Source organism: Sciurus vulgaris, assembly GCF_902686455.1.
Source record: "Sciurus vulgaris genome assembly, chromosome: 18".
NCBI lineage: Eukaryota > Metazoa > Chordata > Mammalia > Rodentia > Sciuridae > Sciurus > Sciurus vulgaris.
Genome location: NC_136479.1, coordinates 380,443 through 395,938, shown reverse-complemented (window position 1 = coordinate 395,938; position 15,496 = coordinate 380,443). Strand labels below are relative to the sequence as shown.

The following is a 15,496-nucleotide window of genomic DNA, read 5'->3' as shown; positions in this document are numbered from 1 at the left end:
ATTTCTGAAAAACTTCATCACAAAACCTCAGGGAAGGACAGCAACTCCCTAAAACTGTGGACAGCAGTTAAGTCCATCAATTCTGGAGGACAGCGGTAAGGAGAGCAAAGAACAGGAAGGAACCTGGCAAGGAGTGGAGCAGGGCAGGTGGTCATGGGGCAGCACAGGAAGGGGAGAGGTGGTGAAGCGCGTGGTGGGGGACCACTGACCTCCATTTTTGATAGCTGTGATCCCCTGGTAGAAGTCTTCAAAACTGATCACGCCGAGCCCACTGGGATCCAAGTACTGAGTTAAGTCCTTCACCTGCAAATAGCAAATGAGAATATGTTACCCACGGCCTTCTCAAAGTTGGGGTGGGCACACACTGTGCTCTTGGCCCTCTCAGTACACATAGGCAGCTTGCCCACAAGGTGCAGCACTGAAGTAGGAGCCACTGATGCCTCTGATGAAGAAGGCAGAGGCAGCCGCCAGTCATTACCAGTGGCTCCAGCCACAGGATGGCAGTGTCCTTGAGGATCCTACACCATAGAAGTAAGATCCTGGCTCTTGCAGCTGAGAGCCAGGCTCCAATGGGAAGGACAGGAGGTTGCTACTGCAAGGGCCTGAACATTCATGCAGAGTGTAAACCATGCCACCCAGACAGGCTTTCCCAGCAGTGCTGGGTTCCTGGGAGGAAGTAATTGAGGTAGACAGAACCTTGACATCAGGCTCACAAAAAGGTAGCAGGGTGGTTCACATCTGGATGCTACGGAAGGCACACTCTTCAAAAAGAAGACAGGGCTGCGCTGCCAAGGACAAGTTGAATCTCAATGAAACTTTAAATTTCTGCACTTCAAAAGACATTAGCCAGGCATAATGGAACTTGCCTGTAATTGCAATGGTTTGGGAGGTGAGGACAGGAAGATCCCAAGTGGGAGGCCAGCCTGGTCAACTTAGTGACACTCTGTCTTGAAATAAATAAATAAATAATAAGGGCTGGGGATGTAGTTCAGTGATAAAGCACCCCTGGTTTCAATACCCAGTACCAAAAACAAAAGGACAACATCTAGTAAAACCAGAAGGCATGACACAGACCAGGAGAAAGTATCTGTGTACTTAAGATCATATATCTGGTAAAGGACCTGTATCCAGAAAATATAAAGATATCTTACACTTCAAAAAGTCATATACCACCAGGCACTGTGGCTGACACCTGTAATACCAGCGACTGGGAAGGCTAAAGAAGAAGGATCCAAGTTCAAGGCCAGTCTGGGCACTTAGCCAAGAACCTGCCTCAAAATTACAAAATAAATAAATAAAAGGTCTGGGGATATAGCTCAGGGGTAGCATGTCCCTGGGTTCAATCCCCAGTACTGCAAGAAAGGAAAGAAAACCCATATACTGAGGCAGGCCTGATGTCATGCGCCTGTGATGTCAGCTACTGAAGAGTCTGAGATGGAGGATGAGGATCACTTGTGGCCAGGAGAGATCAAGGTCAGCTGGGGCAACACAGAGGGACCCCTATCTCCAAACAATCAACAATGGCAAGCTCTGGCAAGCACGTGGAGAAAGCCCCAAGCCTTGCCAGGAGAACTTGACATGATCTGGTGGCCTTGAGAGACCATTAGGCAGTCAGCCTTTTTAAAAGTGCAACAGGATCAATCCCCAGCACTGCAAAAAAAAAAAAAAAAAAAAAAAAAAAAAGTGCAACAGGAGCTCACTGTACAACACAGCAACCTCAGAGAAAGGAACAGTGAGTACACAGCAACACTGCTTGTGCCCACAGCCACTGCACAGCCCAAGAATCTGCCAGCCAAGAAGCCACAGGAAAGACCACAAGTTACACTGTTTCATGCAAGGAAATTCTTGGAATGGACAACTCAATGAGAGGACAGTCAGATCAGCCCTAGCACCCTGACCTGCACACTGCCGTCGGGTTCCACCACACGTACGCTGGTGGTGCTCTTAACGAGAGAGAGAGAGAGAGAGAGTTCATGAGAAAGAGACAAGCACTGAAGCAAAGCATCTGACAAAAGGTGGAAGGGAAAACTGGAGTACAGGGGCAGGCAGATGGAAGACTCCACTGGCGGAGCTCCCAGGACTGAAGGTCGAGCAGAGACAGAAAGAACACACCAGCACCTGAGAAGACCCATTCCCACACCCAAAGACCCTCTAAGACGTTCACTGGTGAGCTTCCTGAATTTCAAAGAGAAAATGCTGTTTAACCCTTTAAATAGCCACACAAGAGTGAAGTGAGACCGCAGAGAAGAAAGCTGGAGCATCAGCACTGCTGGCAGCGACCGCATCAAGGGCTTCCCAGCCACCCTTGCTGCTGTGGCCAAGGGCTGCCAGGCCTGCCTCGGGACCCACCCACCTGCTGATGGCCACACAACCCTCATACTGCTGACCACAACTCAGAGTGGACTTTGGGGGATATCTGGATCACAGTTGCCCATCATCTGAATTTGAATTTTAAGCAACACTTTTTTTTGGAGGGTACCGGGGATTGAACCCAAGAATGCTTAACCACTAAGCCACATCTCTAGCCCTTTATAGACACAGGGCCTCACAGCTTTGAACTTACAACCCTTCTGCCTCAATCTCCCAAGCCACTGGGATTATAGGTGTGTGCCATGCCACCCAGCTTTAAGCATCACTTTGAACTCCCAGGTATTTAGAAACAGAAACTTGGGCTGGGGTTGTAGCTCAGTGGTAGAGCGCTTGCCTAGCACGAGTGAGGCACTGGGTTTGATCTCAGCACCACATACAAATAAATAAATAAAATAAAGATATTGTATCCACCTAGAACTAAAAATAGAAAAGAAGAAATGGAAACTTTAGATCTGTCCATTCAAAATGGCCCCAGGTTGTGGGGCTTGTGTTTCATTTCTCACAAAGAAACCAGACTTTTGGGAGGCTCTAGAACTGTGCCAGTTAAGCATGGAGCCCTCTGTTACTCCCAAGCACAAAGAAGCCAAAACTCCTTGCTGCTGGTTCCGCCAACAGAGCTCAGGAACCAGGCAAGAGACTTCCACCAGCCATAAGAGACCAAGGTGGGCAGCGAGAGCTAGCGACAACTACACCACTACCTCAAGCACAATCCATCCCACCAGATCACAAACAAGGTCTAAAAAAGGATGGGGGTTGGGGGGGGGGGGCTTGGAGAACACCAGTGAACCTACTCACTAGCCTGAGAACAAGCAGAGGAAGGAAGGAGTCACCTGCCTGGTCTGCCTGTCCCAGGTGAGGGCAGCAATGGACCACTAAGGGAGGGTGGCCCCAGCCAGCTCTTCCTGACAGAACAGCCCACCAGCAAAAGGGACAGAGTAGTGGAGCCAGAGGGCGCCCATGCCCTGCTCCACAGTAAGGGAGCCCTACTCCAAGTGGCCACCATAAAGCGCAAGAACTCACAGACATCAAGCCCGCCACACAGCCCGCCGCACAGCCACCGAGAAACAGACGTTCAGCAGCCGGAAGCACAGTCAACAACATCCAGCCTATGAAAGCCTGGCAGGGCCAGAGTGGTCAGGGAAGGTGAAGGAACACCTTAAACGAGAGACCTGGGAGCCTCATTAACCCAGCAACACAGGAGAACCTCCATAACAGCCAGATCCCAACAGCCCATTTAAAAGACCCTGCCCAAAGACAACTGAATCGGAATACCAACTGAACATCTGATGACACCAAGGAACTGCTATTAATTTCTATAGATGCATTTACTGAAATACTTGGAAACACCCCAAAAACCTGAGGATGAGGCCAGATGCAACCACAACACAACTGCTGGGCTGGGGAGGGGTCCTCGGAGGACACAAGATCCCATCTGCTTTGCACAGGCTAGACAGGCATCAGGAGCAGGTCGGGGCTGAGTCAAGGGCAGCCGCAGGTGCAAAAGGAATGAAAGGAGTACTGCACAAGTCCAGTTGGAGAGACTACCCCAGGGGCAGAGCACAGGCCCTGAAGGGCAGCCTAATGTGGACAGGCAGGAAAAAAAGCTAGAGCACACAGTGCACACACTGCTGTCCTTCTCAGGACCCAGCAGACACCAGGGAAACAGCACCTGGATGGTTTAGGTGGGACCCAGGGATCTAAACTCACGGTCATCAGGAAAGGAGACCCAGGGGGACCAGCTACCACATATGAGGCCCTCCCACCACCATCTGTCATGTACAACAGAAAGTTAGACCTTACTGGCCCCAAGAATGTGAGCTTTCAGGTCAGAGTCCACCCTTCTCCCTTAGCAATGGCAAGATGAGGCCATCATCCATTAACTAGAAGGCCCTGCACATTAGCATGACACTGAGCTCCTCAAAGTCCATTTATCAGTTGATTTCTTGGAAACAAAGTGAACTCAAGCTCTTTATCAATCGCCTAATTTATCTCAGGAAAGCCTAAAGCACATGAGTTCTCCAGAGTCCCAGTGGTTACTGGACAGTCATCTACTTCAGAACTCACACTGGCCACTGGGTTCTTGAGATTCCCTAGAATTCCAACACTAAAGCTGCTAATAGTGTTCATTCTGAAACCGAAACCAAACACTTTTCAAACAATAACTAGCAGCAGACCCTTTAGTTACCATACCACACGATCAAGGATTAATCGAAGTATATGCTTTTAAAGGTCTACTTTACACTTTCTTCATACTTAAGAGGATAGATAAATTTCTACATATCTGATAATTTGGGGATGGTTCTAATTCTCCAAACCCAAAACACTCCAATCAGTCTGTGAGAAATAACAATCTGCCCAGTCCCACAAAATTCAGCACAGTCAGAAAACCAGCCTAGAGGCACAAACCAGGGTGGTCCACGCAAACTTACACCTCCCCAGCAAGTGGGCCCAGGGCACCTCAGAATCATCACCTGTGTGGGACCAGCATGAAAAGCCTACTAAGGAACTGCACGGGCTCTACACAGATGTGGAAACACACCCACTGGGAGGGAAGGAACAGCCCCTAACCAGAGTTCTCTGGAACACCAAGAGCAGGCTAAAAGCAACTGTGGAAAGCACCCTGTGCAGGGAGACACACCCCACCCTGTAAGTACTCTCCTTGCTGTCACACATGAGCCACATTTTCGACAAAGGCATCTGAGAAGCCAAGGTGGTAACAGGCGAGCTCTCCTTAGGGGCTCCTTCCACCATTCCTAACCACACTGGATCTACTTGGAGTGGCAGAGGCAACTCTCGAAAGCCTGGCTGATGTTCACCCACCTTTTTCCTAAAGGGCTTCGGAGCAGTTAGGCATGTATGGTGAGTTTTCCCTGCTGCTCTGCAGAGAGCATGATGAGCACCTGAGCTGCACCAGTCATGAACCCCAAAGAGCACCAGTGGGACGAGCTCATACCCAAAGCCCCTGAGCAATCTGGGCAGATGGTCCAGAAGCCCTCACACCTGAGGAGCGCTCACAACGCCACTTCAGCTGTCCTCAGATTCCAAAAGAGCAATCCCAAATCATCCCAACAGAATTAGCAAAAACAAGATTCATATCATTTTGAAAATCTGCAAGCACTTAGGAGACAGGAAGGGTACGTAATAACTGCTTCCTCATGAACACCTCTGGAGTATCTTAAATGCACAAAGCTGTTATTCTCAGTGTAAGTCAGCATCACCTCTGGGACCAGGCAAGGAACATAGCGGTGTGGAAGGAATGGGGCACCTGCAAGGTGGCACCCTGGGCAGGAGCAGCAGGTGCAAAAGGGCAGCACTGGCAAAACCATGGTGGCATTAGGAATTGTTTTGTTTTACTTCACTTTGGATATTATAATGGTATGTCATTTTTTTAAAAAAACATACTTCACTCTCAAAAACCAACTTAAATATTTATACTTAAGAATAACATGATGTCTGTGGCTTACTGTTTCCACCTTCATACATGCAAAACAATGACTTTTTAAAACACAGAACTACATAGCTCAGTAGACCAAACCAGAGGGAAAGGCACACAAAGAGAAAGGGTATGTGTGTCTAAAAGAGCTTGCGGAGCATTTGTTAGGTCATAAAATGGGACATTTATGCTGGTTTCCTGCAAGACAAAAATTTTGGAGTAGAAGTGCATTTTAACTGACTTAAGCCTTGAAGGAAACCTTGCTGTGTAAATCTACTTCCTTCAGATCACCATCCAGTCCCAAATCTCCTGCCTATGATGCTGCACTCTCCATGCCCCTTGTGCAATGAACTAACAGGTTTCAGAAGAGTGGATTCGACCAGAGAAAATAAATCACCTCTGGATGGTTAACACTACTCCTTGGGTCCAGCAAGCCACAGGAAAAGAAACAGCAGCACTGCTCCCTCTTCCCTGAAGCTGCCCAACTCTAAGGGGCCTCTCTGGGCAAGAGGAGCGGCTGTTTTTGTCTTCATCAACTTAAACATCCCATGTATGTGGGAATGCCAATTTTTTCCCTGGCAGCAGAGAACACACTGACTGATAGGCAGTCTCTCAGCTACTAGTGCAGGTATGGTCTGAAGTCACCCAATTTGGATTTCCCCTGACAGTACATGAAAACAGTAGTGTCAAATACCACAAGCAGATAGAGATCCAAGAAAATATAAAATATCAAAGACATCAACAAATTTCTAGAGACGTATGATCCTCCCAAACTGAACCAGGAGGACATACACAATTTACAGATCAATTTCAAGCAATGAAATAGAAGAAGCCATCAGAAGCCTACCAACAAAGAAAAGCCCAAGACGAGAATCCAGACGGATTTTCAGCCAAGTTCTACAAACCTTCAAAGAACTCATTCCAATACTCCTCAAAGTATCCCAGGAAATAGAAAAGGGGGAACCCTTCAAAACTCATTCTATGGGGCTGGGGATATGGCTCAGTTGGTAGAGTGCTTGCCTTGCAAGCACAAGGCCCTGGGTTCAATCCCCAGTACCGCAAAAAAAAAAAAAAAAAAAAACTCATTCTATGAAGTTAGTATCACTGTGATACGAAAACCAGACAAAGACATCTAGGAAAGAATATTTTAGACCGATATCTCTGATGAATACAGACATAAAAATCCTTAACAAAATTCTGGCAAATCGCATATAGAAACATATTAAGAAGATAGTGCACCATGATCAAGCAAGGTTCAACCCAGGGATGCAAGGTTGGTTCAACATACAGAAATCAACAAATACAATTCATCACATCAGTAGACTTAAGGTTAAGAATGATTAGTTCAACAGATGAAGAAAAGCGTTTGACAAAATACAACACCCCTTCATGCTCAAAACACTAGAAAAAATAGGGATAGTAGGTACATACGTGAACATTGTGAAGGCTATTTATGCTAAGCCCATGGCCAACGTCATTCTTAATGGAGAAAAACTGAAAGCATTCCCTTTAAAAATGAGAACAAGACAGGGATGCCCTCTTTCACCACTTCTATTCAACATCGTCCTTGAAACACTAGCCAGAGCAATTAGACATACTAAAGAAATTAAAGAGATATGAATAGGAAAAGAGGAACTCAAGCTGTCACTATTTGCTGATGACATGATTCTCTATTTAGAGGACCCAAAAAACTCCACCAGAAAACTTCTAGACCTCATAGATGAATTCAGCAAAAAAGTAGGACATAAAATCAACACGCATAAATCTAAAGCATTTTTATACATAAGCGATGAAACATCTAAAAGGGAAATGAGGAAAACAACTCCTTTTGCAATAGCCTCAAAAAAAAAAAAAAAAATACTTGGGGAAATCAATCTAACCAAAGAGGTGAAAGACTTCTACAATGACAACTACAGAACGCTGAAGAAAGAAATTGAGGAAGACGTTAGAAGATGAAAAGATCTCCCATGTTCTTGGATAGGCAGAATTAATATTGTCAAAATGGCCATACTTCCAAAGGTGCTATACAGATTTAATGCAACTCCAATTAAAATCGCTATGACATTTCTCATAGAAACAGAAAAGGCAATCGTGAAATTAATCTGGAAGAACAAAAGACCCAGAATAGCCAAAGCAATCCTGGGCAGGAAGAGTGATACAGGAGGTATCACAGTACCAGACCTTAAACTCTACTACAGAGCAACAGTAACAAAAACGACATGGTACTGGCACCAAAATAGACAGGTAGACCAATGGTACAGGACAGAAGACACAGAGACATACCCACATAAGTACAGTAACCTCATACTAGAAAAAGGTGCCAAAAACTTACAATGGAGAAAAGATAGCCTCTTCAACAAATGGTGCTGGCAAAACTGGAAATCCATATGCATTAAAATGAAACTAAACCCCTATCTCTCACCGTGTACAAGACTCAACTCAAAATGGATCAAGGATCTAGGAAGTAGGCCCGAGACCCTTCACCAAATAGAAAAAAAAGTAGGCCCCAATCTCCATCATGTCGGCTTAGGACTTGGATAGGCAGAATTAATATTATCAAATTGACTTCCTTAACAAGACCCCCATAGCACAAGAAATAAAAGCACTAATCAATAAATGGGATAGATTCACTAAAAAGTTTTTTCTCAGTACAGGAAACAATCAATAATGTGAAAAGAGAGCCTACAGAGTGGGAGAAAATCTTTTCCACGCACACTTCAGACAGAGCACTCATCTCCAAAGTTTATAAAGAACTTAAAAAACTTTATGCCCAAAATACAAAGAACCCAATCAATAAATGGCTAAGGAAATGCGCAGACACTTCACAGAAGAAGATATACAGGTGATCAACAAATATATGAAAAAGTGCTCACCATCCCTAGTAATTAGAGAAATGCAAATTAAAACCACCCTAAGATTTCATCTAACTCCAATTAGAATGGCTATTACCAAGAACAGAAGCAATCATAAGTGTTGGTGTGGATGTGGGGGAAAAGGCACACTCATACACTGCTGGTAGAGTTGCAAATTGGTGCAGCCACTCTGGAAAGCAGTATGGAGATTCCTCAGAAAACTTGGAATGGACCCACCATTTGACCTAGCTATCCCACTCCTCAGTTTATACTAAAAGGACTTAAAATCAGCACACTACAGTGATGTCGCCACATCAATGTTCATAGCTGTTGAATTCACAATAGCTAGATTGTGCAACCAACCTAGATGCCCTTCAACAGATGAGTGGATAAAGAAACTGTGGTATATACACACAATGGAGTATTACTCAGCCATAAAGAATAAAATTATGGCATTTGCTGGTAAATGGATGAAGGTGGAAAATATCATGCTAAGGCCAAGCCCCAAAAACTAAAGGCCAAATGTTTTCTCTGATAAGTGCATGACAATATACAATGATGGGGGGTGGCGGGGAGAAGAGAAGAATGAAGGAACTTTGGATGGTATAGAGGAAAGAGGGTAGGAGGGGGGGTGGGAATGGAAAAACAGTAGAATGAAACAGTATTACCCTGTATATATGTATGATTACATGATGGCGTGAATATACGTTGCGTACAACCATAGAAATGAAAAGTTGTACCCCATTTGTGTAGAAAGAATCAAAATGCAGTCTGTAAAACTAAAAATAAAAAAGATTTTAATTAAAAAAAAAATGCCACAAGCAGCAGGGATAGGCAGTCTTTCCTGCAGGCTGAGCTCTGAAGGCTGACTAGCAACTTTGGTATCTGCAGTGCTGACAGGTTCCTCTCAAGTAGGGAGTCTGTACTGGCTGGTTCATTCTAACAGAGATAACTGTAGTATTCTTATAGATGCAGGGGCGGGGGAGATAGTTCAGTCAGTAGAGTGCTTGCCTTGCAAGCACAAGGCCCTGGGTTCGATCCCCAGCACCCCCCCAAAAAAATAAATAAATAAAAAAAAAAGAGTTAGTCTTATAGATGCAAAGAAGTCTGCTGTGTCTGTAATCCCAGTTACTCTTACTCAGAAGGCTGGGGAAGGAGGATGGCAAGTTCCAGGTCAGCCTCAACAAATTAGCAAGCCCCAGTCTCAAAATAAAAATAAAAAGGGCTGGGGAACAGCTGAGTGGTACAGCACCCCTGGGATTCTATCTCCAGTGGAGGAGGAGAAGGAGAAATGCAAATATTTGGAGGGTACACTGGAGATTGATCCTAGAGGGACTAACCACTGAGTCAGATCCCTAGCCTCCCCCCGCCACTTTTTTTTTTTTAACCAGGAATTGAACTTGGGGGCACTTGAGCACTCAGCCACATTCCCAGACCTATTTCATATTTTATTTAGAGACAGGGTCTCACTGAGTTGCTTAATGCCTTGCTTTTGCTGAGGCTGGCTTTGAATTTGTGATTCTCCTGCCTCAGCCTCTGTAGCCGCTAGATTACAGGCATGTGCCACCATGCCCAGCCTGCAATGATGTTTAATAAAACATTTTAGTGATACTTATTTAAAACCTGAGTCTTGGACTGGGGATATAGCTCAGTTGGTAGAGTGCAAGCATAAGGCCCTGGGTTCAGTCCTCGCACCTGAGTCAACTAGATTTAAGTCAAGGTCAAGGGCACACATGCTTCCATGTTCTCACACCAGAGTATCTCCTTAAGAATGCATGGATAACCTGCCACTTGCTCACCAGGGTAGGCTGCCCTACATTCTCATGTCAGGAATAAAACAAAGTAAATGTTTGTTACCAATGTTACCACTCTGTCCTGGGAACTTCTGAAAGCTAAACAACAATGACAGAGGACCCCAGCTTCCTCCAAGAGTTGGCTTTCTATACCCAGCTGTCTAGAAAACTAGAAAGGAAACTGAGCAGAAAGCTCATCCCTCAAGCCTGGGTGATGACAGCCTGCTGAAGGCTGACTTCAGAGCAGGCCACACTGGGAATCACAGACCCTGGACAGAGTTCAGAGGAAGTCTTAACTCCCACTGAGTCTGCTTCACACACCACTAGAGCAAATAAACTGAAGGTCATGCATCAGGATTCATGTCTGTTCGCTTTCTTTTTTGGTACTGGGGACTGCACCCAGAGACACTCTACCACCAAGGTGCATCCCCAGCCCTTTTTAACTTTGAGACAGGGTCTCGCTAAGGTGCCCAAACTGGCCTTGGATTTACAACCCTCCTCGGTCAGCCTCCTGAGCAGCTGGGATCACAGGCATGGTCACCACACCTGGTTACATATTTTTGTTTGTTTGTTTTGTTACCGGGGATGAACTCGCAGGCACTCAACCTCTGAGTCACATCCCCAGCACTATTTTTCTGTATTTTATTTAGAGACAGAGTTTCAGTGAGTTGCTTAGTGCCTCACTGTTGCTGAGGCTGGGTTTGAACTCCAGGGTCACTGGGATTATTGGCACCTGCTCTGCCTAGATACTTCCCTTTTAATTTCGGTTCTCTGAATGTGCTATCATCTCTAACCTTCCTGATGATATGAATCCACTTTTATTTTCCACACTTTCCGCTGCTCTCTGCACTGGCTCTGTTCCCTTCCGTGCTGTCAGCTGCCTCTTTCTTCTCTCCTATCTTCCCTGACTCAGGCTTTCCTCAGGTACCTGAGGCCCCTGACTGTCCCTTTTTACTGAAAAGTGGGCACTGGGGCTCGGGGTGAGTTTCAGAGGGAGAGAACTTGCCTGGCATGCGTGTGGCTTTAAGTTCCATTCCTAGCACTGCAAAAAATAAAAATTAAAAGACCTCTCAAAAATCTAGCTGGGCGTGGTGGCACACACCTGTAATTCCAGTGACTCTGGAAGCTAAGTAGGGAGGATCATGAGTTCAAGGCCAGCCTCTGCAACTTAGTGAAGCCCTATGCAACTCAGTGAGATCCTGTCTCAAAATGAAAAGGGCTGAGGCAGTGGTTTACTGGTAAAGTGCTCCAGGCTCAATCCCCAAATCCCACCCCCCCAAAAATTCTACATATCCATTCCTCTAGCAATTCCTTTTTTTGGGGTGGGGGGTTGCTGGGGGTTGAACCCAGGGCCTTAAGTGCTTGTGAGGCAAGCACTCTACCAAATGAGCTATATCCCCAGCTCTAGCAATTCCATTTTTAAGGACACAGTACAAACTCTGTAGGAAGATTCCAGTACAAGAAAGAACATAACAGTAAATAGAGGATCCCAAACACCAAGACAAAATCATAACCAAATACATTCTAGCATGCCCATTTATATAATGGAGAAACTCTCTGGTCACTAAAATTGTGAGATAGAAATAAAGGTTCTGATGTTGAGAGGTACTCACAATTAATTTAAACTAGGGTAAAATTCTAAATTAATTATGACTCTGGTTTTGTCTTAAATAAATAATTGAAAAGCTAGGAGGCTGAAGAGATTCACAGTGTTGACAGGATTTTTATTTTCTCCCATTATTCACATGTTTTTATTAAATGTGCATTATTTGTCTTTTTTTTCCTTTTTCCTTTTTAAGTTTCTTGTTATTATGAGAAAGGCAGCAGCTAACCAAAGAGCCGTGTTTTTTGTTGTTGTTGTTGTTTTGTTTTCTTTTTGTGGTGCTGGGGACTGAACCCAGCAGGGCCTCACTCGTGGGAGGTACAAGGAGGTACAAGGTACACACTCTACCAACTGAGAGAGAGGTGGTTCTGATTCACACATCCCTGCAGCACTCAGTCTAGGAGAGCCAGCTGCCCCTACTGCTGACTGAGCCTCACTAGCTGATGCTTCTGCAGAAATGTGGAAAGGTCCCAAGGCGGGCTCCTGGAAGGAGTCGTAAAAGTCAGGCACCAGGCAGATGTGCCCAGCTACTTCATGCCCTCCCCTAGCCAGCCACAGTGAGCTGTGCTGACGAGGAGAGGGAGGGCAGCACTGATGATGGAGACGAGCCTTCTCACGAAAGAGCTTTTCATCTGCAACAGCAAGCAACCTTAGATTTGATTTTTCTTGGATTTTAGTAAAGCAACCGATGCAACAATGTAATGAAAACAACCTTGTAAACAAGTGAGAAAGAAGAAAGAAGGGGTGAGAGCATGGATGAAGGAGGGAGAGAGTTTGTAGAGGTGATTTCCCAACTCCCAGGAACTGTACCCAAAAGGAAAGAGATCGTCCTGCTCCCCTTTTTGCTCACTGACCACCTTGCTGGGAACAAGTAGATCCTGACCTCCTGCCCACAGGGGCCACACATGCTACCCAAGACCACACAGGCAAAAAAATCCTTCTGAGATCACTTCTCTGCTTTGGGACAGCCCAGCAAATGCTGCCACCCCTTCTCAGAAAAGCAATTCCTTTCTCCCGGCTCTCAAGTCTGCTGCCTCCTAGTGGCAAAACCCACAACGGGGTTTAGGCAGCTGGAGATTGAGGGGTGAGCAGGAAAGAGCAACAGCCAAAACCCAGCCAGGGCAGAGTCGGCCCTGTTCCCCCAACCAACTTCCAGCTCCTCTGGAAACAATGACACTCTATGAGAGAGGGTAGGCTCCATAGTGAGAGGGGGGGAAAAAGTTTCTCCATGTTGCAGCAACATGCCCAGAATTTCCTGAAGATGCTTCACATGGGCTGGGCCTGAGTTGGGCAGCGGGCAGCAAGCAGCCAGGAAGCCTCACCTAACAGGATGATGCCTTCAGGATGGTGTCCCCAGCACACAACTGGAGCTGGGCACAGGACCCACCCGCTCACCCAGTTCAGCGACAAAGGCCCAATGGCACCTCTCCTACTTGCAGGCCAGGCTGCCGGGAGCAGAGCTCTGGGTCTTTCCCTGGGAGGTGACCCCAGCTGCAGAGCTGTGGGCTTTATGTCCCACAGGTCAGGATTGAAGTTTGGCTTCTCAGCAAGCATCTTCCTGGTCTTCTCAGAGCTGCCTGCCCCAAAGAAGCATCTGATCTATAGACCAGTCACATCACACAGGTAAGCCCCCAACACTGCCAAGTCCAAGCACTCCCACTGCTTTGGGAATAGCAAGGGTTTTCCTCCAGAGCCAAGGTGGCCACCTCACTGCAAGGAAGTTACCCTGGAGGCTCTGCTCTCTGCCTGATTGCCCCCAGCCAGGTCTGATGAAAATGGTGAGGCCACAGGTGGGCCTCTCAAATCTGTCAACACCCTGAGTCATGCACCCAGGTTAAAAAGCACTGCTTTGGACTGGGCACATTCCAGACACTCTGGAAAGAGACCTGCAGCCTTGGTATGCCACACATCCTGCAGGTTCTCTGTCCTTTCTTCCCAAGTGACCCCTCTTCTCTGTGAAGCCTCTACATGGGCTGGGACCCCCACTTGAAGGTCCCTTCCTCTCCCACCCTCTGCCTCACTAATGCTTCTTAGCTTCAGGATGTCAGTTAAGAAGTCGCTTCAAAGAAGAAAACAAAAGCTCTTCTCTGGGAGCTTTCCTGAGTAGGCCGCCCCAAGTCACACAGCCGTGAACAAACTCCACTTCTGCCCTCACTATCTGCAGTAGTCTGCAGTGGACAGATTCCCTGCCCACTGTCTTGAGGCAGACAAAGTGGGTAGTCCTGCCCACTCTACATCTCCCATCTTTAACACTGCCCAGTACATGAAAGGTGCAATAGACACCAAAAACATTTGCTGAGCAAGGCTGTGGATGTCACTCAGTGGCAAAGTGCTTCCTGGAATACACCAAGCACTGGATTCAATCCCCAACACAGAGAAGTACAAGGAGCAAATATCTGCTTAGGGAAGAACCAAGGAACTGCCAAGCTGGTGATAAACCAGGTCTGTATGGCTTCAAAGCCCACCATTCTGTGTCCTTCTGTTTAACATCCACTTTGTGAATGGGGAAAATGGATGTCCTGTAACTAAATGCAAAAGAACACTTCCAGAGACCCTGGCCAGAATATCATAACCACCACACCTCACTAGGCACACACAAGGGTGCAGAGCACACTCAGCAGCTGGCCAACTCCTCTCAGCTCTATGCAGCTCAGTCCAAGAGGGGAAGCAGGTGAGGTAGCCAGCCTGCAGGATGCAGTTCAAGTGTCAGGAGTTGTATTTTACAGCCAACCAAGAAAGCTCATCCTGAAACAAATGACACATTCCGGACAAACAGCCAAGAGCTATCTCTCTCCTCACCTCACTACCTACTATGGACACCAGAGAAACCCTCAGTCCAACACAATAGCCATGTCTGCATTCCCAGCAACTCGGTGGATGCAAAAGGATCCAAGCTTGAGGTCAACCTCGATAACAGAGAGACCCTAACTCAAAACAGAAAATAAGGGCTGGGGTTGTAGCTCAGTGTTAGAGTGCTTGCCTAGCACGTGTGAGGTACTGGATTCAATCCCCAGCACCATATATAAATAAATAAATAAAATAAAGGTATTGTGTTCATCCAACCATAAAAATAAATAAATAAATAAACCCTGACTCCTCATCCAAGCAGCTGTAGCTCTAAGGCCCAAGACAGCCTGGAAGTCACAGCATGAACACTGTGTTCTGCCACAGTTAGGCAAGTGAAAAGCAACCACAGTCAGAGGTACAGGGCAATCTCCTAACAAAAACACAAATGGCCAACAAAAATGGAATATCCCAGAGCTACAAAACCTAAGTCACCTGTAAGGACTTTGTCACTATGAAAATATTCACACAAAAATACAAAACAAAAATGGCTAAAAGATTGTGTGCTGACAGGTTTCATGGAGACCACCTTCAGGCAAGAAGCTGCGAAGGCACAGAAGAATATGCCACCTGCCTACAGGTTCCTAGCTTGTGCTGCTTA

At 46.3% G+C, this 15,496-nt stretch overlaps 1 protein-coding gene across 6 annotated transcripts in view; it reads right to left on the bottom strand.

Annotated features, from left to right (window-relative positions):
• Window positions 1-15,496, bottom strand: part of RAB11FIP3 (RAB11 family interacting protein 3) — an 87,359-nt gene that overhangs the window by 35,098 nt on the left and 36,765 nt on the right. For all 6 annotated transcript variants that reach the window (XR_013760784.1, XM_079121653.1, XM_079121647.1 and 3 more), the window contains exon 2: window positions 210-303. Coding sequence is in view for 5 of the 6 variants with exons in the window: in XM_079121653.1 (XP_078977779.1) it covers window positions 210-303 (94 nt within the window). In the remaining variant the exon portion in view is untranslated. The remainder of the gene's footprint in view (window positions 1-209; window positions 304-15,496) is intronic.